Raw genomic sequence first — 27,378 nt, forward strand, 5'->3', positions numbered from 1 at the left:
ACGGAGGGGGGTGGTAATATGCATATTTTGTATATATAGTAGCAGGTCATCGGCATATAATGAAAGTGTGCCGAAGGTGTAGGAATGCCTGAGATAGAGGGATTACTCCTGATAGCTTGTGCAAGGTGCTCAATGATAATTACAAGATGGAGGGGGATAAGGGGCAACCCCGCCGAGTACCATTCAAAATCGAGAAGGGTTCCAACAGGGTACCATTCACTAGGTCTGAAATATAACGACATAACTTTAGTGATAAACTTGTGACCAAGACCCAGCTGTTTCAAAGAGAGGCGGAGAAACCTTCAATCAACCCTGTCAAAGGCCTTCTCGGCATCAAACAACAAGAGACAGGCTTTCAAGTGATGGCTACGAATATAAGAAATCAGGTGAATAGATTTGGTAGTGTTATCTTTGGCCTCCCAGCCAGGAACAATACCCAATTGATCTTGATGTATCAGAGTTGTGAGTAAGGGGGAGAGGCGCGAGATTAAGACCTTGTCTAAATTTAATAAGAAAATAGGTTTATAGCTACTACACGCTGAAGGATTCTTGCCTGGTTTCGGCAGGACCGATATAAGAGGATGTTAAAGGAGAGAGGATGGCAGGGTATTTGTGTTAATAGCATTAAAGGTGGAAGCTAAAATAGGAGCAAAGGACGGGGCAAACAGTTTGTAAAATCTAGGATTAAAACCATCAGGGCCAGGACATTTACCTGGCTTAAGACCTTTAATGGCTCCCGTGTATTCAAAATCAGAAAGAGGTTCGTCTAAGGCAGTGTTTCCCAACCGCAGAAGTCCTCAGGGGTTCTGCCAAAATTCATCATTGTGACGGATGTATATCCGCCCAATGTTGTTTCCAGTGTTCTCAATGCGCGCTGACAGTGATTACTGTCAGCGCGCATTGATACCTGATGCCTTCTCTGTAGTTCCGTTTCAGAGAGCTCAGAGGGTGGAGTCGGGAGGAATGCAGGGTGTGGGAGTTCTGAATTCAGAGCATGGAGGCGGGGAGCCGTGGGAGCCGAGAATGAAGACTGGAGGCGGGGAGCCATGAAGGGAGCTGAGAATGAAAACCATGGAGGTTGGGAGCACAGAGTGGGAGCTGTGAAGAGAGCCGAGAATGAAGACTATGGAGGCGTGAGCACCAAATCAGAAGGTGAGATCCTGTCTGAATGGTATCAGTGATGCACACTATGAAGGGGGAGCAGAGAAAAGGAGCACATGGCTAGATTGGAAGGCAAGTTCCTGTGTATAGAAGGGGTGAATGCAGGCTGCAGAGGGGGGAGCAGATTACTGGAGGTGGCAACCTGTGTATAATAGCAGTGGATGCAGACCGCAGAGGGAGGGGAGCAGAGAGTTGGGGCACACAGCTGGATCAGGCTGAATGTAGCAGGATGTGAGATTATAATAGCTTTATGTTATGCCATCATTTTACATAATGCTATTAGATCTCACCTTCTGCTACATCCAGTCTCATCAAGCCACAGGCCCCTGCGCTCTGCTCCCCCCCCCGTGCAGTCTGCATTTAGTCACTACCATACACAGGATCTCACCTCCTGCAACATTCAGCCATGTGATCCCACTGTCAGCACTCCTCCTGGCACAACCTTCACAGGTTCAGAGGAGCTGAAACTATAGAGGAGGCATCAGGTATCAATGTTCATTGACAGTACTCTGTCAGTGCACATTGAAAACATTGGTATCATGTGCTTATTTTTTTCTGCACAGAAAAATGCAACATGTATGCATTTTTCTGCAGAGAAAAATACTCAAATGACACCAACATTGTGGTTTGAACAGGGCACATAGAAATCAATTGTTTTCTTTATGTCCTTGCAGGGACCTACGTTAGGAAAATGCATGTCTCTGCGCATGATATGAACAAGACCAAAGTATTCTATGCAGGTCAAATCTGCACCATTTTCCATCAATTCATATGCATGTATGTTGTGAACAAGGCCCAACTGTTCCTGTAGTCTGCTATCCTATTTATGATTCACAATATTTGGGAGTTTTGTTCAAGTTCAGTAAGGCCTCGTTCACAGCACGGGCAAAAAAACTGATGGAAAATATGTGCAAATTTGACTTGCTTAGAATATTTTGGGCTTGTTGTAACGTAGGTCTCTGCAAGGACAAAGAAAACTAATGATTTCTCTGTGCCCTGTTCACACCATATAGTTGGTGTCAGGTAAGTTCTAATATTTATTCTAATATTTAAAGCTTTAAATAATTGTGTTTATATCTACAGCTCACTGATCATATCCAATTTTCCGTGAACTGTAGATCTGAAAAAAAAATGTAGGGCCCCCCCCCCCGAGATCTCAGACTTTTTGCCAAGGGTTCTTCCACAGTAAAAAGGTTGAGAAACACAGGTCTAAGGATTCAAATATGTGGGAGTCCATCATGGGGAGAGCAGCGTTTCTAATATAATCGTGGATAGTTTCAGCCTCCAGGTGTTGATAAAGTGGAAGGGTGATGATCAGAAAGGTTATAAAGAGCTAAATAAAATGAGCAGAATTCAGAAGCTATATCTTTAGTAGAATGGACCTTAGAGTTGTTTGAATTTGTAAGGAAAAAAAGGGGCTTACGAGGAGTTCTAGGGTGAAGTATGTGAGCTGATTGCACCTATCAGCCAGGAAGTAGTGTGTGCAGCAAGCCCTATCTCGAGCAATCAGGGAGTACGTGTCTAAGATACAAAGGTGAAAATGCCGGGCATTTACTAAATCCACAAAGTAGCAGGGTTTAAATCTGATGTATGAGAGGATTCCAAAGCAGAGAGCTTGCTAAGAAGTCATTGAATCTCTGTTACCTTAGCCTTTTTTAAGCATGTACCATGCTGCATGAATACCCTATGGAGGACACATTTTATAGTCTCCCATTTAATGAGGGGGTTAGTCTGGTCTGCCCAAAAATCCCTGATGGTCTGGGAAATAGCTGCCATTCAGAAGGAGTCCTTCAATACGTTATAATTTAGGCACCAGGAAGAGAACTTCCTAATAGCAGGAGGGCAACCTAAAGAAAAATGAACAGGGGCATGATCCAACCACAAGAAGTGACTGATGAAAGCCCATAAGGGAGAATTCAACAGCTTTTGAGAAATCAGAATGTAATCAATGCGGCTATACCATTGATGTGCTGGGGAATGAAAACTGTAATTCCTGTCCGAGGGGTGCAGAATGCCTCAAACATCCACTAGATGTAACTACTCAAATGTAGATTTGACACTAGAAAGCATGGAATAGGCGAGACTTGATTTGACCGAAGAGGTGTTCAGTCTGGGGCCAAGGGAACATTGAAGTCTCCACCTACCATGTAGCAAGGGCCACCAAAGGTAGCAAGGCTGGAAAGCACAGTCGAGAGAAAGGCACCCTGGTTTACTGCATATAGGTTAGCCACTGTGAAAACAAAAGTGGAAGGTTTAAGTTTCAGAAAAATAAAGCAGCCTGTGGGGTCTATCAAGGTGTCTAGCACTTCTGGGTTGAACGAATGGTGAAATGCAATCGAGACCCCATTGGACATGAGGGTTGGTGCTATGATACCAGGTGGGAAAAAAATGTATTCTTAATAATGGGTATTTTATCAGACACAAAGCGAGTCTCCTGCAGAAGGAGAGTTTCGGTTTTACATTTATGAAAATGGTACATGACTTGGTTTCTCTTCTTAGGACTGTTAAACCCACGACAGTTGAGAAAGGACAAAGAAATATGTGAATTATCCTACATCTATAGGGTAAAATCGAAGATACCACCCCAGCTCAAGGATCCTATCGAACTACGCCAAAAGAATTATAAACAGGAAATAGAAAACAAAGAAATAGGAAGAAAGAGCACAAGATGGGGGGGATAGTCCCAGTGACGATTCCTGATGACACAATGAAAATGAAAGAGGGACACCCACCTAATAGAAAGAATAATCAGAGAGGATCCCAGACCCCAAATGGGTAGAGCATACACAGAATAGGCACATGCATGAGCCACAAGAACATTACTAGGTCAACGAGCAACCAACAAAAAAAGTTAAGAGTCATAGACAGCTCCCAAGATCTATACAAGATAGATAGCAATCAAACACCCCATTCAGCTCAGTCATCAGGAGCCCATTGTAAATCAGAGTGGCGTCTCTTCTTTTTGGATTGGTGTTGCCATTGAGGGGCAAAAGGAAGACCCAGAGTAGTAGGAGTAAATGGCCAATCAGGTAGGGCGATCTGCTGCAATTCAAAGGTGCCGGGAGGTCTCCGAGGGTATAGAAGGTAGCAGACTTTCCTTCATGGGTCACGTGAAGTTAAAAAGGGAAATCATCAAGTATACTTCATATGGCGTTCCAGGGGGGCCTGGGTTAGCGGTTTTAGGGCACATCTCATGGAGAGAGTCAGGCGAGAGAGATCAGATAGCAGCATGATGAGAATAGTATTAAAGATGATTTCCTGGGTGCTGGCAACTTTCATAATGTCCTCCTTCACTTTATAAAAGTGGATTCTGCATAGGACATCACAACTAAATGTAGGGTCGGAGTTTCCAGGGCCTCTTTTTCTGTGAACCCTGTCTATTTCAAAAGGAGAGTTCTTAAAGATGACCGCGATGCAGGGGGCCAGCTCCTTAACAGGAACAGACTCTGGGAGTCCACGGATCGTTATATTGTTAAGCCTGTTATGGTTTTCAATATCATCTTGCTGATACATCAACTGCTAAATTAGGAAAAAAATTTAAAGTTTCTTCATGAGATTATAGTGAGCTTGCAATCATCTGCTCCTCCTCCATGCGCACTCCTATGTCCTTTTTCAGATCAGCTATCTCCTGTTTGTATATTTTCTCTATCCTTCTCACATAATGTTCAAAGTCAAGCTTGGTTGGTAAATCCTTGATATAAGCCTCCATATCCCAGCCCTCTCTTTAACAGGCAGATGTCTGAAAGGCTGCAGGGGAAGGGTAGAAAGCTTGTCAGATCCTGCAGAGGAAGATGTGTGACCCCGAGAACTCACTTGGTTAGCTGGTTGCTTCGCCGAAAGATCAGGGGAAGAAGGAGTCGAGAGAGGTGCTGTATGTAGTGAAGAACCAATCTCCCTATTGGGAGTACTTGTCTTGTCGCAGCTGTTGTCTCCCCATTTGGGCAAAAAGTTAGTGGTTGTGCTGGCAGTAGATCACTAGAAAGCCTGAAGGGACCTCTGCACATTTCACCGCTCCATGCGCCAAGTTTAATGCTTTGAGTGTCTTTAATTGAAGCATTTGTGGAAAAATCCATATCATCAGGTAATGTATATTATATATATTCTACAGATCGCAATCAACTTTTATTGTACTCAAGTTTACACCCATCTGGTGTTTTTAAATCCATTCCTCGCAGTTAATTGGTTTGTGTGTCCCAGATTGTTAGTAACACAGATTTATTGTCTGTCAGATTGGATGAGATGAAAAGGAAACTACAACAGTGAGGTTATCCCAAAAGAATTAAAAAGGAGCGAAATGATCTGTCCCGTCACAAATCGGTATAAACCTAATACACATCGTCTTCCCTTCATCTCACAATTCCATCGATACTCCACTAGGGTTTATAACATACTTAGGAAAGACTGGTCTATGCTGCATGACGGTTATCCGTCAGTGCAGGAATTTCAGAGTCCTCCATTGCCTTCGTACCGTCAAGGTCGAACAATATATGACAGAATTGGTTAAATCTGATCAGTATTGTCCTCCCTCACCTCGTACAACCTTTCTAGGACCGCATTTCCCTGTTTATGTTGCATTCAGTGCAACAGTATGATCCGAGGGAAATCTTTCTCCCATCTATATATATATATATATATATATATATATATATATATATATATATATATATGTGTGTATATATATATATATATATATATCTATATAGAGATATATATATATATAGAGATATATATATATATATATATATAGATATATATAGAGATATATCTATATATATATATATCTCTCTCTCTCTCTCTCTATATATATATATATATATATCTCTATATATATATAGATATATATAGAGATATATATATATATATATATATAGAGATATATATATATATATATATATATATCTCTATATATATATATATATATATCTATATATATATATATATAGAGATATATATATATATATCTATAGATATATATATATATATATATATCTATAGATATAGATATATATATCTCTATCTCTATCTCTATCTCTATATCTATCTATCTATCTATATTATATATATATGAAATTTGGACCCAGAATTATCTCTTATTCTGTATCTTTTGATGCAATTGTAGATTTGCCCCCCTGGTGGTTCTCAACTTTGCTCCCACTACAGGCTCCTATACCCATACTGGGGGATGCACTTGATTGTTTGCCAATTCTCTTATCCACTACATTTGTAAGTAAGTTAACTGAAGAGTATTATTTTTATTGTATGACATACAAGCTAGTGTATCCTTAGTTTTTCGTGTATATGACATTTTATATAGCAGATTGGTCCTTGGTTGTCCTTTGAATCCTTATATACATAACATATGTTGATTTGTCACATTGGGGTAGATTTACTAAAACTGGTTCAGTCAGAATCTGGTACAGCTATGCATGGTAGCCAATCAGCTTCTAACCTGAGCTTGTTCAATTAAGCTTTGGCAATAAAAACCTGGAAGCTGATTGGTTTCTATGCAAAACTGAGCATGATTTTGCAATCTCCAGCTTTAGTAAATAAACCCCATAGGGACATTGGTTGCAGCTATACTGCCTGAACCTGTCACCCTGAAGCAATATGCGAATGTAAAAAGGAAAACATTCTTATTGAATGTGCATGTATATTATGTATAATGCATTGTATTACAATATGTTATATTTCTCAGATAGGTTATTCACTCTCTTCTCCAAGAAATGAGGTCCTGAAGAAGCATGCTTGTGAAACGCGTCAGCTTCTTGGATTATTAGACAAAAGGAGTGATATGAATATTGCAATTTCATATGTCACTTCAAGTGGTATACACAATTGGGGATTATATCTACCCTGTGATGTTATTATTAATGTTTTTTTTTATACTGTGTAATAAATTGTATTCTTTGAAAAATAAAAAAAGGGTAGGTCTTCCTTGGTACCAGTAAAGCTCAGAATTGCCTTTTTGGGTGTTATTTTCTGTAATTTGATAGCATGTGGTACAAACAACGGTAGCTACTGATCAATATTCTATAAATAAATTGCATGTGACTTAGAGGACTATTTATTAAGGATTATTGAGAATTTAGCATGAAAAATGCTATACATTTACCTAAAAAATTCAACAAAATTTACAAGGGTACTTTGACCCTATTCATAAAGTACAGATCAATTTACATTCACAGATATGTAAATTCACCCAACAAATGTTATATTCTTAGACATCAGTTCTTGCATTGGAAAATGTGTTTACTGCAACACTTGTCCTATTTAGAAAATTATGAATATTTCTTTCCTTGCTCAGTCACTTGACATGTCACTTCATGGTACACATTTAAAAAACACAATTTGCCAGGGGGGACATGTTGAAACCTTGTTTTCCTTATAGTGAAAAAGCAACAATTGCCTATGTAGAGTGTAAACCTCAATTAAAAGCACAGGATTCACTTTTTAATTTGTAATATTTTATTTAAACCTAGGGTAAAAAAAAAAAAAAAAAATCAAACCCGAAAGTTTTTTTTTTTTTTTTTCAAACTCTAATTTCCCCCCTTTTAAGTTAATTTTGTTTTGTGTAAGCTCTGTAGTTAGTTATGCACTTTGTTTTTTGCCAATTAATCTTTTATTGCTCCAAGTTCCAGTATAGTAAGATCCTCCGTGCTGTTATAGTAGCAAAAGCTTGCTAATATATATGGTAATAGAGGGGAGCTTGATTACCGTGACACTGCGGCATAACTTGGTAATGTACAGTAAGCTAAGTAATAGACCCCCAACTTTTGACAGCTCACTTGCACACAGCGAGCATCTTGGATTGTGCATGTCTATATTCTTTGACTGGATGCTAATGTGCATGTGTCAATCCTTGACAACTCAATGGCCATCATACTTTTTTCTTTTAATACTTCCTGACACTATTACTATTTTATGAATAGACCTCTTGATTTAGAGGCCTTGTAGAAGATACAAAGTGTGGAAGAGGGATGAGGTAAGCTATGAAACTATTTATGTTTAGTTATTAGAATACAGTATCTCACAAAAGTAAGTACACCCCTCACATTTTTGTAAATATTTTATTATATCGTTTCATGTGACAACACTGAAGAAATTACACTTTGCTACAATGTAAAGTAGTGTAGAACAGTGTAAATTTGCTGTCCCCTCAAAATAACTCAACACACAGGCATTAATGTCTAAACTCCTCCATGACAACATCACGGAGCTGGTGGATGTTAGAGACCTTGCGCTTCTCCACCTTCAATTTGAGGATGCCACACAGATGCAAGGCAGTGGTCATCTTGGAGGTGTGTTTGGGGTCGTTATGTTGAAATATTGCCCTGCGGCCCAGTCTCCAAAGGGATGGGATCATGCTCTGCTTCAGTATGTCACAGTACATGTTGGCATTCATGGTTCCCTAAATGAACTGTAGCTCCCCAGTGCCAGCAGCACCTCATGCAGCCCCAGACTATAACACTCCTACAACCATGCTTGACTGTAGGCAAGACACACTTGTTTTTGTACTCCTCGCCTGGTTGCCGCCACACAGGCCTGACACCATCTGAACCAAATAAGTTTATCTTGGTCTCATCAGACCACAGAACCAGGTTCCAGTAATCCATGTCCTTAGTCTGCTTGTCTTCCCCAAACTATTTGCGGGCTTTCTAGTGCATCATCTTTAGAAGAGGCTTCCTTTTGAGAGGAAAGCCATGCAGACCAATTTGATGCAGTGTATGGTCTGAGCACTGAAAAGCTGACCCCCCACCCCTTCAACCTCTGCAGCAATGCTGGCAGCACTCATACGTATATTTCCCAAAGACAGCCTCTGGATATGACGCTGAGCACATGCACTCAACTTCCTTGGTCTACCATGGCTAGGCCTGTTCTTAATGAAATCTGTCCTGTTAAACCACTGTATGGTCTTGGCCACTGTGCTGCAGCTCCGTTTCAGGGTCTTGGCAGTCTTCCTATAGAATAGGCCATCTTTATGTAGAGCAACAATTATTTTTGTCAGATCCTTAGAGAGTTCTTTGCCATGAGGTGCCATGTTGAATTTTCAGTGACCAGTAAGAGAGAGAGAGCAATAACACTAAATTTAACACACCTGCTCGCCATTCACATCTGAGACATTGTAACTCTAATGAGTCACAGGATACCGGGCAAGGGTTATGGCTAATTGGGCCCAATTTGGACATTTTCACTTAGGGGTGTACTCACTTTTGTTGCCAGTGGTTTAGACATTAATGGCTGTGTGTTGAGTTATTTTGAGGGTACATCAAATTTACCCAGTTATACAAGCTGTACACACACTACTTTTCATTGTAGCAAAGTGTCATTTCTTCAGTGTTGTCACATAAAAATATATAATAAAATATTTCCAAAAATGTGAGGGGTGTACTCACTTTTGTGAGACGTTGTACATTTGGGAACCATGTATTTGAAGTTTTGAAGCACTTACATCATTCTCAGGGATTAAAAAATCTAACAGTTTTCAGGAACAAAGTAGCAGCCACGAGTGCGACCCACATCATTGGAGGAACATTGTTGGTACCTAGCTAATGCTCATTATTATATTTGCGTGCGGTTTAGCTTTAACCACCTTCCATACATAACTTCGAAAAAATTGGAAGTTCTTCCACCTTCTGTATTCTCTTATACCCTAATAGATTTTTAACTGCTCCATCTTCTGTATGCTCCCTTATACAATCATAGTTTCTAAGCTATTCTAACATTTATATCCTTCTTTAAATAAAAATAAATGAGAATACACTGTAGTACAGGACAAGCACAGCAGTGGAGCCTGCAGAAAAGAGTAATTATGTTCATTTGATAATTAAAATAACAGGACCTGCACAAGAAAAACACCACAAAGGCATTTAATATCCTTTATCTACACATTGCTGCTATAAGAGTCTAACACTACTAGCGAACCCACACGCAACGCATGGGATAGGGAATTACACACTTCCTTATCTGATGAGGAATGGGAAACCATACACGAAGACGCACATAAGGGCTCCATGAACGTAGCTATTCAGGAAAATTGCTACAAAATCGAAATACGTTGGTATAGAACTCCCTCTCTCCAGGGGCGGATCCAGGGGGGGGCAACGGGGCAATTGCCCCCTCCGAGAAATGCAAGTGAGTGACTGTCACTGTGAGAGAGCCCGCCGGGCGACTCCATAGGTGAGAGGGCCGCCGGGCGGCTCTGTGAGTGAAAGAGCCTCCAGGCGGCTCCGTGAGTGAGTGAGAGAGAGATGGCGGGCGGCTCCGTGAGTAAAAGAGCCGCCGGGCGGCTCCGTGAGTGAAAAAACCACTGGGCGGCTCCATAGGTGAGAGAGCCGCCGCTGACATGTGCCACTCGATGTGTTTGTGAGTGGCTGCTGGCCAATCAGGGAGCAGGCGGGCGGGGGAGCAGAGAGATGACATCATCTCTCACCGCCCGGCGCCCGCCCTGCATCCCTGCAGTTCCCCCCCACCATGCAGGCAGCTGCGGCAGCAGAGAGATTACAGCATCTCTCTGCTGCCTGTCTCTGGGACACAAGAGACCACCTTAGCAGGTGGCAAGTGACAATCTGCATCTGGTGACAGGCGACATGGCAAGTGACAATCCGCAACATGTGGCAGGCGACGTGGCAAGTGACATGGCAAGTGACAATCCGCAACGTGGCAGGCGACGTGGCAAGTGACAATCTGTATCTGGTGACAGGCGACGTGGCAAGTGACAATCCGCAACATGTGGCAGGCGACGTGGCAAGTGACCTGGCAAGTGACAATCCGCAATGTGGCAGGCGAGGTGGCAAGTGACAATCTGTATCTGGTGACAGGTGACGTGGCAAGTGACAATCCGCAACATGTGGCAGGCGACGTGGCAAGTGACAATCTGCATCTGGTGACAGGCGACGTGGCAAGTGACAATCCGCAACATGTGGCAGGCGATGTGGCAAGTGACAATATGCATCTGGTGACAGGTGACGTGGCAAGTGACACACTCGGGGCTCCCACTGATTCTGCATTATGGTGAGTTAAACTATTTAATTTTTTATAACAATGTAATAATAGTAATAATGCGCTTCAATCATCCTGACACCATAACAACCATGGTGCCGTGATGATTGAAGCGCCAACACCAGCCATTTCCCCGATAGATGTACCCCAAAAAATATATTTTCTGCCAGTGCCCCTCCCGAGACTAGACTCTGGATCTGCCCCTGCCTCTCTCCTCCACAAATTCTCACCTATTATACCTAGTACATACTGGAGGTGTGGTACGGCAGAAGGCACTATGCTCCACGTTTGGTGGGACTGTGATTCCATCCAACCTTTCTGGAAAAAGGTACATGATATCATCACAAAGGTCACCACATATACCTTAAACTATACCCCAGCGCAATATTTATTGCATCACACGACAATGTCTAAAAGTGACTACTACAAATCACTAGCTATGCATATGGTGAATGCGGCGAGACTTTGTGTTCCGATACATTGGCGATCTAGAACACCTCCAACTGTTAAAGAGTGGTTCACCAGGCTCTCCAAAATAGAAGAGATGGAGGAACTGATACATATTTCACAAGAACGGATTCAAACATTTACGAACGTATGGGCATGCTGGACCCAATTTAAGACGACCTAATACTTTCAACTGCAAAACTGCCAATTCCTAGATAAATGAACTGACTAGTGAATTACGTATATAGCCCACAATTAATTGACCGTGGGGGGGGGGGGGGGGTGGAAGGACAAGTTATTTTTATCCCGCTAATCCATACCACGCTGACTTCTTTTTCTTGTGCCCCCCCCCCCTTCCGTCTTCTTCCCCCACTCTTTTTCCCACAGTTTCCCTCGTCCCTCCTCCCCCTCTCTTTTCTTTTCTATTTTCCTTTTTCTCTCTTCTCTCCTCTCCCTTTTCTCTCCCCCCCTTTTTTCAATCTTTATTTCTTTGCTTCTTCCATCCTTCCCATTTTTGTTCTTGAAATCAGGTTCCTGATAATCTTAATGTACCTGATATAGCAGAGTTGTTGACCATTTGCATAAAGAAATTATTAGGTCTATAACCAATGTGCTAAATGGAAAATATGTTTATATGATTCCCTGGTTGTTTTGAATTCTGTTTTTCTCTCTGGTAGATAACATGATCTGACAAACATTTATAGTTCACAAAACCTTTTGTATGATGTACTGGATGTTCGAATTGTAACATTTTTCTGTTTTTGACTTCAATAAAAATTTTATGAAAAAAAAAAATAATAGGATCTAGGTATAAAAATGTTGCTTGAGAGACCTTTCTCGCAATGGCCAAGCTGTAGGACATGGAAAGATTGCGGATAGTGAAATCTGTGCTTCCTCTTAAGTATGATGGCAGACAGTATGTGCAGAGGAGAAGTGCAAACTGTATGATGGTAGGGGTATGACAGTGGGCAGTATGTGAGGGAAAGGAGTCCAGAGAATATGAGAATGACCAGTATGTGCAGGGCAGGAGTGCAGAGGGTATGAGAATGAGCAATATATGCAGGGAAGAGGTGCAGAAGGTAGGGTGGTGGGCAGAATGTACAGAGGAGGAGTGCAAAAAGTATGATGGGAGATAGTATATGCAGGGGAGGACTGTGGACAGTAGGCAGAACATGAGAAATAAAAGTTATGAGGGTATGACAGTAGGCAGTAAGTGAAGGGGAGGAATCTGGAGAATATACTATATGGGAAAGGATAGCGGGATAACATACAGGAGAATGTTCAGACAAATCTTTTTCCTTTAGTTATGGGTAGAGTGGGGAATAATTAGAACCCCTATTTAATATTCATACTGTAGCTATCCAGGGCTCCATTAGAGAAATTTCCCCTTACTTATTGGTAGGGATGAGCTTCGAGTTCGAGTTGATCTCATGTTCGACTCGAACATTGGCTGTTCGCAAGTCCGCCGAACAGCGAACAATTTGGGGTGTTCGCGGCAAATTCGAATGCCGTGGAACACTCTTTAAAAGTCTATGGGAGAAATCAAAAGTGCCAATTTTAAAGGCTTATATGCAAGTTATTGTTATAAAAAGTGTTTGAGGACCTGGGTCCTGCCCCAAGGGACATGGATCAATGCAAAAAAAAGTTTTAAAAACGGCCATTTTTTCAGAAGCAGTGATTTTAATAATGCTTAAAGTCAAACAATAAAAGTGTAATATCCCTTTAAATTTCGTAGCTGGGGGGTGTCTATAGTATGCCTGTAAAGGGGCGCATGTTTCCCGTGTTTAGAACAGTCTGACAGCAAAATGACATTTCAAAGGAAAAAAGTCATTTAAAACTACTCGCGGCTATTGTATTGCCGGTCCGACAATGCACATAGAAGTTCATTGATAAAAACAGCATGGGAATTCCCCACAGGGTAACCCCGAACCAAAATTTTTTAAAAAAATGACGTGGGGGTCCCCCTAAATTCCATACCAGGCCCTTCAGGTCTGGTATGGATATTAAGGGGAACCCCGCGCCAAAATTAAAAAAAAAAAACGGCATGGGGTCCCCCAAAAATCCATACCAGACCCTTATCCGAGCACGCAACCGGGCAGGCCGCAGGAAAAGAGGGGGGGACGAGAGAGCGCCCCCCTTCCTGAACCGTACCAGACCACATGCCCTCAACATTGGGAGGGTGCTTTGGGGTAGCCCCCCAAAACACCTTGTCCCCATGTTGATGAGGACAAGGGCCTAATCCCCACAACCCTGGCCGGTGGTTGTGGGGGTCTGCGGGCAGGGGGCTTATCGGAATCTGGAAGCCCCCTTTAACAAGGGGACCCCCAGATCCAGGCCCCCCCTGTGTGAAATGGTAAGGGGGTACAAAGGTACCCCTACCATTTCACTAAAAAACTGTCAAAAATGTTAAAAATGACAAGAGACAGTTTTTGACAATTCCTTTATTTAAATGCTTCTTCTTTCTTCTTTCTTCTATCTTCCTTCATCTTCTTCTTCTGGTTCTTCTGGCTCTTCTGGTTCTACCTCCGGCGTTCTCGTCCACCATCTCCTCTGCAGCGTCTTCTATCTTCTTCTATGTGTATTGTCGGACCGGCAATGCAATAGCCGCGAGTAGTTTTAAATGACTTTTTTCCTTTGAAATGTCATTTTGCCGTCAGACTGTTCTAAACACGGGAAACATGCGCCCCTTTACAGGCATACTATAGACACCCCCCAGCTACAAAATGTAAAGGGATATTACTTTTATTGTTTGACTTTAAGTATTATTAAAATCACTGCTCCTGAAAAAACGGCCGATTTTAAAAGTTTTTTTGCATTGATCCATGTCCCCTGGGGCAGTACCCAGGTCCCCAAACACTTTTTATGACAATAACTTGCATATAAGCCTTTATAATCAGCACTTTTGATTATTCATGTTCGTGTCCCACAGACTTTAACGGTGTTCGCGTGTTCGAAATGTTCGAACAAACTTTTTTCCTGTTCGCATGTTCTAGTGCAAACCGAACAGGGGGGTGTTCGGCTCATCCCTACTTATTGGCATTGTGACAATATTTTAACCTGACAGGAAGTGGTGGGAAATCTGTAACAGAGACACAAACAGCAATAAAAACCATACAGTAGTTGTAAGTTTCACCCACACTACAGAACAAAAAATGTAACTTGTATTTCTGTCTGTGCTGCACTTCCTGTCCGGTGAAACCATTTGCTGCCAGGCCAATAAGTGAGGCGAGATCTGTTACATAGAACCCCAGATAGCAGTAAAAAAAAAAACCTGCATTGATTCTATTCCTTTGCCACTCTATCCAAAAATGATAAAATGAAACTAAACAAAACAAAAAAAAACAAATTTTTCTTGACATACTCTTTAACCACTTCCCGCCCGGTCTATAGCAGAATGACGGCCGGGAAGTGGTACAGTTATCCTGACTGGGTATCATATGATGTCCAGCAGGATAAGCCACGATTGTGCGCCTCTGATCAGTGCTGCCTATCAGTTCCATCTATCAGTGCTGCCCATCAGTGCCCATCAGAGCCCATCAGTCTATACATGCACTCCAGTGCCGTGTACCAGTGCCACCTATGAGTGCCCATCAGTGCCACCTATCAGTGCCACCTACAAGTACTCATCAGTGCCACCTATGAGTGCCCATCAGTGCCACCAATGAGTGCCCATCAGATCTGTATATCAGTTACACCCATCAGTGCCCATCAGTGCTTCTTATCAGTGCCGCCTATCAGTGCCTATCAGTGCTGCATATAAGTGCCACCTCATCAGTGCCAATCAGTAGTGTCTCAGTGCCCATCAGTGCAGCCTCATCAGTGCCCATCAGTGAAGGAGAAAACATACTTATTTACAAAGTTTTGTAACAGACGAAAAAAAATAAAAATTTAATTTTTTCTTCAAAATTTTCTTTTTTTTTTATTTGTAGCGCAAAAAATAGTAAAACCCAGAGGTGATCAAATACCACCAAAAGAAAGCTCTATTTGTGGGAAAAAATTATAAAAATTTTGTTTGGTTACAGCATTGCATGACTGCACAATTGTCATTAAAAATGTGATATCGCTGAAAGCTGAAAATTGGTCTGGGCAGGAAGGTGTATAAGTGCCCTGTATTGAAGTGGTTAAAGTGTCTCTGTCACCACTAATAAACACAAGACAGCTTGTAGGAAATAACTTAACCACTTGCAAACCGCCCCACATATATATACTGCAGGGCGGTGGCTCCTACAGGCAGAATCACGTACCTGTACGTGATTCTGCTCTTCTGGGTCTGGGGCGCGCGCTGCCAGCAACCCCTGGTCCCGCTGTGATTGGACACATCTGGAGCCAATTAGCAGGTCTGGTGGACTCTATGTCGTTCTGTGATAAGGAAAGGCAGTGATCTTGTGTTTCTGCTAAGCAGAAAGACAGATCTCTGCCTTTCCACAGTTAAAGCACTCCCCACACAGTTAGGAAGCATTTCTAGGGAACACATTTAATCCTTTGATCGCCCCTGATGTTAACCCCTTCCCTGCCAGTGTCATTAGTACAGTGACAGTGCATTTTTTGGCACTGATCACTGTATTGGTGTCACTGGTCCCCAAAAATGTCGCTTAGTGTCCAATTTTTCCGCCTCAATGTCGCAATCCCATTATAAGTCGCTGATCGCCGCCATTACTAGTAAAAAAAAAAAAAAAAAAGAAGAAGGATTCCATAAATCTATCCCATAGTTTGTAGACGCTATAACTTTTGCGCAAACCAATCAATATATGCTTATTGGGATTTTTGACCAAAAACATGTAGCAGAATACATATTGGCCTACATTTATGAAGAAATTAGATTTTTTACATTTTTTAATGGATAGGTTTTACAGCAGAAAGTAAGAAATATTGTTTTTTTTTTTTTCAAAATTGCCGGTCTTTTTTTTGTATATATACAATATAAAACAAAACTAATCATTTTTTGTTTATAGCGCAAAAAATAAAAACCACAGAGGTGAACAAATACCACCAAAAGAAAGCTCTATTTGTGGGAAAAAAAGAACATACATTTTATTTGGGTACAGCATCGCATGACCGCGCAATTGTCAGTTAAAGTAACAGTGCCGTATCGCTAAAAATGGCCTGGTCATGAAGTAAACCTTCCAGAGCAAAAGTGGTTAAAGTGATTGCAAACAATTACCTTGTAAAACAATCCATTCAGTTTAAAATATAAATTAAAGCAAACTAATTGTGTATAGATATTAAAAAACATTATCAATACCTTTTATTTCCCCTTTTTTTTACGTGATCACATTCCCTGTGTTCCCTCTGCTCTCAGCTGCATAAGAGCTGGGGGAAGAGCAGCAACATTACACTGAGCGTCCCAGTGAAAGGCTGTGCAGGGGGGGGTTAGGACAAGTCTGATCATTAGAGGCGAGCAGGCCGAGTTCCCAGCATAGCTAGAGAACTTCTATTAAAAACTGACCACACTAAGCAGGAGAACCATGCTGTGTTCTCCTGCTTAGTGTGGCCAGTTTTAATAGAAAAGCAAAAGGGACTGGCAGAAACACCAGGAATTTCACACAAAGGAAGCAATACATAGAGAACAGGATACTCTTTCATACAAGTACATGGTATAGCAGGCATACAGTATATCAGGAATATGAAATGTTGGGGTAACAAACATTTGTACACTAATGTATTTACCTTTCTCTGATCAGAAAAATGTTTATTGTACCAATAATCAGCAAAAATACAGTTCAAAATACATGAAGGGTAAGGTACCCAGGAAACACAATATCAGATTCTGTAGACTCAATTTAGGATGATCAAACAATATAACCCGGTTACAATAACACCAGGAAAGTGATTTGAATACGTTCCCCTGAACAAGCATACAGAAGGCATAATGGCACACAAGTACAGAGAAAGGTAAAAACAACAACAAAGCAAAGTGCAAAAAAAATTAAAGAATAGAAAAACACAATATGCAGTTTTGATACTCTATGAAATTGGGGATTTTAACTACCCAGAAATTGACTGGAGTAATGGCACTGCTGGGACAGTTAAAGGGCAAAAATTTATAAACCTAGTACAGGACAATTTTATGGTCCACTTTATTGAGGCCCCAACTAGGAATGAAGCTCTGTTGGACCTGGTAATCTCAAACCATGCAAAGCTTATTGCTAATGTTCAGATAAAGGAACACCTGGGTAGCAGTGATCATAACATGATTTCATTTGATGTTAGCTGTAAACAAGAGATACATACAGGAAAGATAAAAACACTTAACTTCAAGAGAGCAAATTTTCCAAGGATGAGGGCTGCTCTCCAGGATTTAGACTAGGAGGGAATATTGGCATCGATAAACATAGAACAGAAATGGGAATTCTTCAAAAAGACTGTTTGGGACCTCACTGCAAAGTATATTCCCATGGGCAATAAGTTTAAATGGCTAAAAATAAAACCTATGTGGCTCACTGTCAAAGTTAGAAAAGCTATAAACAATAAGAAGAGCTTTTAAAAAATATAAAAATGAAGGAACACTAGTGTCGTTTAAATGTTACAAAGAGTTTAACAGAATATGTAAAAAGGAAATCAAGGATGCAAAGATTCAAAATGAACGACAGATTGCAAAAGATAGTAGGACAAACCCCAAAAAATTGTTCAAATATATTAATAATAAAAAGGTCAAGTCTGAGCATGTAGGCCCTTTACAAAATAATCTAGAGTGGGTGACTGGGGACAAGGAGAAGGCTAATTTATTAAATACTTTCTTCATACAAAAGAGCATGGGGGAGCTCATGTCCAGAATAGGGGTGGTAGTGACACAGCCCCAAATGATCCACAATGGCTTAAAAGTGATATGGTCCAGAAATATTTAGACAGAATAAAGGTGGATAAAGCACCTGGACCTGATGGCAACCAGGCATAGATCCTAAAAGAATTGAGCTCTGTAATTTCAAAGCCATTGTATCTAATTTTTGGGACTCATTAATGACGGGAATAGTACCACTGGATTGGCGCAGGGTCAACGTGGTGCCTATATTTAAAAAGGGATCAAAGTCTTTACCAAGCAACTATAGACCTGTTAGTTTAACTTCTATAGTCGGGAAGATACTGGAGCATTTAATAAAAGACCACATTGACGAGTTCTTGCTGGAAAAAAACATTTTAAGCAACAGACAGCATGGATTCATGAAAGACAGAAGTTGTCAGACAAACCTGATTTCTTTTTATGAAGAGGTAGGTAAAACCTTGGACAGAGGGGTGGATGTGGACGTGGTATACGTGGATTTTGTGAAAGCGTTCGATACAGTTCCGCACACACGGCTCACGTGTAAGGTAAAGTCTACAGGCTTGGAAATATCAGTTTGTAAATGGATAGAAAACTGGCTAAAAGACAGAATTCAGAGAGTAGTGGTTAATGATTCTTACTCTGAATGGTCTAAGGTTATCAGTGGTGTACCCCAAGGTTCAGTGCTGGGACCCTTACTCTTTAATATCTTTATAAATGATATTGGGTCTGGGATCAAAAGTAACATTTCTGTCTTTGCAGATGACACCAAACTATGCAGTGGAATAACGTCCTTACAGGATGTCTCCAATTTACAAGCTGACCTTAATGCTCTGTCTAATTGGGCGTCTATGTGGCAGATGAGGTTTAATGTTGAGAAATGTAAAGTTATGCACTTGGGGGCTAAGGATATGCATGAATCATACATACTAGGGGGAGTACAACTGGGGGAATCCGTAGTGGAAAAGGATCTGGGGGTTTTGGTAGATCATAAGCTCAATAATAGCATGCAATGCCAAGCTGCAGTTTCCAAAGTGGCAAAGTCCTTTCTTGTATTAAGAGAGTTATGGACTCCAGAGAGAGAAATATCATTTTGCCCCTGTTCAAATCATTAGTAAGACCTCATCTGGAATATGCAGTTCAGTTTTGGGCACCAATTCTCAAAAAGGATATCGGGAACTGGAGAAAGTGCAGAGAAGGGCAACCAAACTGATAAGAGGCATGGAGGAGATCAGCTATTAGGAAAAATTAGAGGAACTGAATTTATTCACTCTTGAGAAGAGGAGAATAAGGGGGATGTGATCAACATGTTTAAATATATAAGGGGTACATATAGTGAACTTAGTGTTGAGTTATTCACTTTATGGTCAACCCAAAGGACAAGGGGGCACTCTTTATGCCTAGAGGAAAAGAGATTTCATCTCCAAATACGGAAAGGTTTCTTCACAGTAAGAGCTGTGAAAATGTGGAATAGACTCCCGCCAGAGGTAGTTCTGGCCAGCTCAGTAGATTGCTTTAAGAAAGGCCTGGATACTTTCCTAAATGTACATAATATAACTGGGTACTAGCATTTATAGGTAAAGTTGATCCAGGGAAAATCTGATTGCCTTGGGGGATCAGGAAGGAATTTTTTCCCCTGCTGTAGCAAATTGGAGCATGCTCTGCTGGGGTTTTTTGCATTCCTCTGGATCAACTGTGTGTATAGAATTGGGTATATTGGATTGTACGATATTTTTATTTGTTTTTTGTTTTTTGATGGTTGAACTGGATGGACTTGTGTCTTTTTTCAGCCTGACTAACTATGAAATGGAAACACAGACAGCCTCCATGCGGAAGGACAGGGAGTACCAGTCTGAGTCCATCATGCGCAAAGTTACCCGTGGTCCCTCTAGGTCCTGTTATAAAGAAGAGACCAAGGGACATGTGACCCATATACCTGTAGTAATCTATGCATAACCAGTTGAGGTGGGGCAAGCTCAGGAGTATCGAGCCATGTCTGCCAGATGGAGGAGAATTTATGGTTGGCATTTCTATGTTGATGGGTTAATCTTTCTCTTATGAGGAGGCAGTTGACCTGTTCAATCCAATGTTTTTAAGTTGGGATGTGCGGAGATAACCAAAATCAGGAAATTTAGACTATTGAGTCTAATGGAACCTTAATTATGTATACTGCTGAAATACAAGGGGTGTTCAAGTCAAACAATGTCTTTTTATTTTACAGGTATAAAAAGGGATGCTAGCGTGGCGGTACTACACGCAGTAGTAAGTGGCAAGTATGTCCTATTACTCCACAGAATGTTAATCAAGATGGCAGACAACAGTGTTAGTGCATGCATGGAACAGCTCTGACCACAGACGCACCACCAAACAAATTTGGAACAATTGCGTCTACAGGCAAAGTGATGGCAAATGCTTTCTGGGACAAACGTGGCGTTATTCAAATGGATTGTCTACCTCTTGCCACTATCAACAGTGAATATTAATGTCGTGTTCTGAATGATGTGCATATGCATCTGCAGAATAAATGGCCTGGTTTGATCACTAAGGGTGTCCTGTTTCTCCAGGACAACACACAAGCTCATACTGCTCACCGCACTATGTGCACATTATCGCAATTCAGGTGGGAGGTATTGCCATATCTCCTTTACAGCCCGGACCTTGCTCCGAGTCATTTCCACCTGTTTTGACCCCTAAAAGAGTTCCTCGGAGGTCAGCATTTCAGTACTGATGACAAAGTGAAGCAGGCTGTCCTAGGATGGTTCAGGCATACTGACAAATCTTTCTATACCGAAGCTTTTCAGGCAATAGTTAATGGGCTTCTCCGCTGACAAAAAAAAAACACATATCCCACAATAGAAAAAAAAAAACAGCATGGGGGGGGTCACCCCACAATCCATACCAACCCCTTTGGGTCTGGTATGTTTTTCAAAGGGAACCCTATGTCGAAATTGGAAAAAAAAAAGCGCCCCCCCCCCCCCAAACAATAAAGTATATCTTATCTTATCCACTGTACAGATAGGCCACTTTACAGGCAGACTAAGGGGACCCCCCAGGCACTATATTTAAAGGAATTTTTCATTTATATTGTTTCACTTTAGGCATCATTAAAATCACTGCTCCTGTAAAAAACGATCTTTTTTAAAAAATATATTTGGATTGATACATGGCCCCCAGGGCAGTACCCGGGCATCCATACCCTTTTTTGGCCAATAACTTGCATATAAGTCATCAAAATGGGCACTTTTGATTTTTCAAGTTCGGGTCCCATAGACTTTCATAGGGTTCGGAGTTCGGGTCTGAACTGTTCGAGAGTTCTGGCATGAACCAAACGGGGGGGGGGGGTGTTTGGCCCAAGATTGGACCTACAGAGCGTGACGCAGTTGTAAATGATTATAAAACTGTTGTTTAGACAAGACAAATTATCCTTGGAGATCGAAGAAAGATTTTAACTTAGAAAAAAAGAGCAAGGCTACAGGCATCAAATTATGGACTGGCATGCAGTCCTCAGCCTTAAACCACATCAAGCTACTTTGGGATGAACTAGAGAGGTGGGTGAAATCTAAGCAACCTAAAAGTACAACACATTCATATGAACTTCTCTAAAAGTGTTGGGAAGAACTTTTTGGACAATATTTGATGTCTTTTGTAGAAAGAATGCCACCAGTGTGTTCGGAAATAATATCTGCAAAAGGTAGCTACTTGGACAAGTCAAAAATTTGAATAAAGTTTGTCATGCGTGTTTGTTTGTTAAATGTTTGTTCCATAAATTAATTCTGATCATTAATTGTTTATTCGTCTTATGCTGTAAGAGCATAATGAGACGTTGAACTTCATAAATTTCAATAAAAACTGGAAAAGTGGGGTTGTTTTAAAACTTTTACTAGTTTAACGTTAACCGCTTGCTGCCCGCCATATAGCAGAATGACGGTGGCAAAGTATGATAGCCTGACCGGACGTCATATCACATGATCAGGATAACACAGCCGGCGCGCGCCCACGGGGCGTGCATCTCGGCAGTCGGAGGTGCTGTGAGTCAGTCTGACACACTGCAACTCCGATCGTGGTATGAAGCCTCTGACAGAGGCTTCTATCCATGTGATCAGCTGTGACCAATCACAGCTGATCATCATGTGAACCAGGGAGTGCCAGTAAATGGCTTTCCTTGGTTCACGCTGAGAGGGAGAGCTGATCGGCCGCTCTCCCTGTCAGGGGGGGTCTGTGCTGATAATCAGCACATTGATTATCAGCACAGCCCCCCATCAAATGGTGCCCATCAGTGCCCATCACCTGCCAGCCTGTCCCTCTCTATAAAGCCTGTCAGTGCCCATAAAAGTGCAGTTCAGTGCCCACAACAATCCAATCAGTGCCCAAAAAACTGCCGATCAGTGCCCCATCAAAGTGCCACTTAGTAATGCCTGTCAGTAGCTCCTCATCAGTACTGCCTATCCAGTGCCACCTATCAGTGCCCACCAGTGCCGTGGCATCAGTGCCCATCAGTGTCCATCAGTTGTTTTTTTTTTGTTGGTCTTTTTTCATTTATAGTGCAAAAATTTAAAACCACAGAGGTGATCAAATACCACCAAAAGAAAGCTCTATTTGTGGGAAGAAAATTATAAAAATTTAGTTTGGGTACAGTATTGCATGACCGCGCAATTGTCATTCAAAGTGAGACAGCGCTGAAAGCTAAAAATTGTCCTGGGCAGGAAGGGGGGGGGGGGGGTTCCTGGTATGGAAGTGGTTAAATAACTTAGTATGTAAATAAATACTTATTTTAAAAGCTTATTATGGCCACGATTCTTCAATGTAATCCTGCCCACAGTAAACTAAAATAAATACTACAACAGGAAGAGTGGATTCTTTCATTTTGGCAGGACACATCCCTGGAACTCAACTACAAAAATGTATCTAGCAGAGTCCCTGAGATGTATGTGAAACATAAGGAATGTCTGTTATGTTTTAACTACAATCAGTCATTGATGCTAGGAAAGCTTCCTAAATGCAACCTATAAACACCATAATCATTGTCAATGTGTCTAACATCATCTAGTTTTCATTAAAAATAAGCACAAATACAGGCATCAGATTGTTGACAGGGGATTGTCTGTTGACAGACTGTTGGCCTAAATTCTTACTGTTAGTACGCTACTTTTGACAATTGTTGTCCAACTTTCTGCCAACAAATGTTGGATGACATGCTAGTAAATTTTTGGCGGACAGTACACAAGTACACAAGATGGTCAGTACACAAGTCCGTCACACAAAAGTCGAAAGTACAAACACGCATGTTCGGAATTAATGCTCACCAAACATTAGATTAGCAGAAGGGGCCCAAAGGGTAGCCCTCAAGAGCTGAAATTCCTCGTAGTACGTCATTACATTTGTGTTTGTTGGCCGACAATTGTGTACCATTAGTATGCAAGGCAAGTTCCTGGCACGCGCCCTTTGGACAAAAATCAGACGATCGGTTGGCCAACAATCTGATCATGTGTACAAGGCTTTAGAAAAGACATTTCCACCAGAAATATAAAAGTAGATTTTTAGAAATTTAAAATATTCCTTACTCACATTTGTTATGCACAGCAGTGCCAGCAGGAATGTAATAAATGCAACTGCAAAGGTAAAAGCTTTGCGATGTTTCTTTACAATACTAAAATCATCAGCCATTCCAGTGATAACTGCCTCCATACCACCCATCTGTAAAAAAAAAAAAAAAATAAATAAAAAAAATCAAACACACACACACAAAAGGTAACGTTTAATATTAAAAAGGTAAGTATTTGGGAGGAATACTAATTATTAAAGAAATCATTATGCTTTAAATTAAAAATGTCATTATGCAACCAGTTACTGGAAAAAAATTTAAAACCAGAAATATTTGAGTAGGGAGTAAAACTCATAACTAATATGGCCGTTTGGCTATTATACAGGCTGATTTATATTTCTCCTTATGTAAGATATTATATAAAATTATAATATATAAAAAAATAAAATACAAGCATCACATTCAACCTAAATGTCATGGGATATACATTTATAATAGTACTATGCCAATATTAAAAGGGATACTCACAGCACTATCAATGCCAAGGGTAAGCAACATAATAAAAAATACTACAGCCCAAAATGTAGATCCTCGAAGGGTAGATATTGCTTCTGGATATATAATGAATACAAGCCCTGGTCCTGTTAAACAAAAAGCATTTAAAAAAATAAGCAAATACATTGAAAGATATCCATAGCAGTTTATTTGTAAGGTCTGATATTTCTATCAAAGAAAATGATTCAAGCACTTAAAAGTGGAGAAAAGAAAATCAACATAAACTTGGAGCTGTTACACATTGTAACCAAATAGAATTGTTGTAATTTTTTTTTTTTTAATACAAGAAAAAACACTAAATGGATGTTAATAGCAACAAATTAATTTTTGTTTTAGTTTCCATTCCTCTCTACTTTTAACAAATTAGAACCCTGGGGTGGGTTACCCTCATTCAATTTATTACTACATAACAGAGTAACAACTTAAAACTAGAAAAGCTACAATTTCTGGGGAAATTGTGTGAAGTGTTCTTGCCTCCACCAGTAGTCTATAACTGGAGTGGGTGGAGTAACTGGGAAGAGTGGCTTGAGTAACTGTTGTGTGGTTGGAGTAACTGTGGAAAGGTTGGACTGGGTGGAGTGTTTGGAGTGAGTAAAGATAGTAAACATTACACTAACCAATTGGTTGATCAAATTTAAAAAATGCACATGACAAGCTTGATAGAGTGAGAAATGCATTTCAACTTTTATTTATTTATATAGTACATTTAATTGCAACGTTGTTGCCCAAAGTGCTTCACAGTTACATTAAAACATACATTTATAAAAACTTTAGCAGCATTATCAAGTCTAGCAGATAAAGGTATGACCACATGCATTTGGGGGGTCTCAGCATCTTGTGTTTACAACCACTGTTTCCTAGCAACGCTCATGTCCTGTTTATGCTTCACAACCAGTGCTCAATACACAATACACAAGATCATGATAGCTGTAATAACTGTGCAGTACTTCAAATGGTCATATTTTAAAAACTATAAACTATAAATCCTACAGCGAAGAGCTTTATATTGTGAGAATCACAAGACCCAGACCTAGATTTTAATGCATAGTATGTCTATGAAATATTAAAAATGAAGGCACAGTCACAGTTTAGATATTGCCTTTCAAATTTGAAGTGGCTAGAGTGGAGTTTCAATGAATGTTAATGGACGGCGTGAGTTGCAAACAAATGGTCATAAAAAACTATTGTGAAAACTATCAGGACTATGGCTTAGACATGGACATGTTTAGTGGCAGCAGGGATAGCTGAACATTTTGATATAAGATTTGTGTAGGTGGGCTTGAAAATGAGGGAGTGGTGGCAGTTTAGAAATCATGTCCTGATTTTTCAGCTTTTGTCACCTTCCACTCTAGTTTTGAACATTTCGCCATTCATTCCTATGGGACCAATTTCGCCGCAAAAATGACAATATTTCGTGAACCATTCGGCGAAACATTCCACAAAGTACTAGCACATGAATTGGGAACAATCCGCACGTTTCGGTATATTACTTGTCTATGTAGTGTAAAAGCTGTGGGAGGAGTTAGGCTGGTAAATTTGGCTATAATACGAATAATAATATATACGTGAGATAACTAAAGAACACTTAAAGTGGGGTTCCACCCAAAAAAACAAAAATACCTGAAAAATTCTAAAAAAAAAAAAGAAAAAAAATTTGGATTTTTTTTTTTTTTTACTTACCTCTAAATGCCTGTTGCTAGGTGGTCCCTCGTAGTCTGCCTCTTCCTTTGCCTGGCCTGGTGACATCACTTCCCCCTCGGCACAGGAAGGGCTCGGCTCTGCTCCCTCCCTCCTGTCAATCATCTGGGACCCATTACAGGTCCCAGGTGATTGAGCGGCCAATCACGGCGCGCGGCGCCGCTCACGCATGCGCAGTGGGTGCCAGGCTGTGAAGCCACAGCCCGGCGCCCACAGTTGAAATGCCGGAGCCGACGAGCGGAGGGGGGGGGGACGAGCGGGGCTTCGATCCCCCGCATCGCTGGACCCAGGGACAGGTAAGTGTCCAATTAAAAGTCAGCAGCTGCAGTATTTGTAGCTGCTGACTTTTAATTTTTTTTTTTTTTAATGGAGCCCCTGGGTGGAACTCCTCTTTAAATACATGCATAAAGCCAATAATTTCATACAGTTATGAAAACAGGTTTGTGAACCCTTAGGAATTACCTGTCCTACGCTAAAGTAACCCTGTCAGGACTAGGGATGATGTTCAGGTTCACCACTATCATGGTTTCACAGTGAATACTGCTTATTGGAGGTTTAAAGACTTGGAAAATAGTGTGGTAATTCTCCATAGTATCTACAATGCACTGACTGACATTTGAACTTAGGTCAGCTGACTTAAAAGGGCTAATATATTGGCTTTTGGATAACCCAGCTGTGTCTCTACAAAAGGGTGAGGTCACTGCAGGCATATTGGCAATGTGCTTCAGGTGTGATAGGGAAAGCATAGGTAGTGCTGCTGACAAACATCATAGAGAGAGATTGGTGTAGGACTTGTAAGCACTGGCAGGTTTGTTAACCACTTCAGCCCCGGAAGGATTTGCCCCCTTCCTGACCAGACACTTTTTGCGATTCGCCACTGCGGCGCTTTAACTGACAATTGCGCAGTCGTGCAACATTGTACCCAAACAAAATTGACGTCCTTTTTTTCCCACAAATAGAGCTTTCTTTTGGTGGTATTTGATCACCTCTGCGGTTTTAATTTTTTGCACTATAATTTTGAAAATAACGCAATATTTTTTTACTTTTTGCTATAATAAATATCCCCCAAAAATATATATAAAAAAAACTATTTTTTTCCTCAGTTTAGGTATGTTTTCTTCTACATATTTTTGGTAAAAAAAAAAATTGCAATAAGCATAGAGTCTACAAAATAGGGGATAGTTTTATGGCATTTTTATTATGAATTTTTTTTTATTAG

At 40.8% G+C, this 27,378-nt stretch overlaps 1 protein-coding gene across 1 annotated transcript in view; it reads right to left on the reverse strand.

The window, feature by feature from the left end:
* SLC6A2 (solute carrier family 6 member 2) overlaps window positions 1-27,378 on the reverse strand; it is a 1,144,495-nt gene that overhangs the window by 404,245 nt on the left and 712,872 nt on the right. Inside the window, exons 9-10 of the mRNA XM_073605017.1 lie at window positions 24,435-24,547; window positions 23,930-24,058 (exon numbers count right to left, since the gene is read on the reverse strand). Coding sequence (XP_073461118.1) covers window positions 23,930-24,058; window positions 24,435-24,547 — 242 coding nt within the window. The remainder of the gene's footprint in view (window positions 1-23,929; window positions 24,059-24,434; window positions 24,548-27,378) is intronic.

Source organism: Aquarana catesbeiana, linkage group LG11, assembly GCF_042186555.1.
Source record: "Aquarana catesbeiana isolate 2022-GZ linkage group LG11, ASM4218655v1, whole genome shotgun sequence".
NCBI lineage: Eukaryota > Metazoa > Chordata > Amphibia > Anura > Ranidae > Aquarana > Aquarana catesbeiana.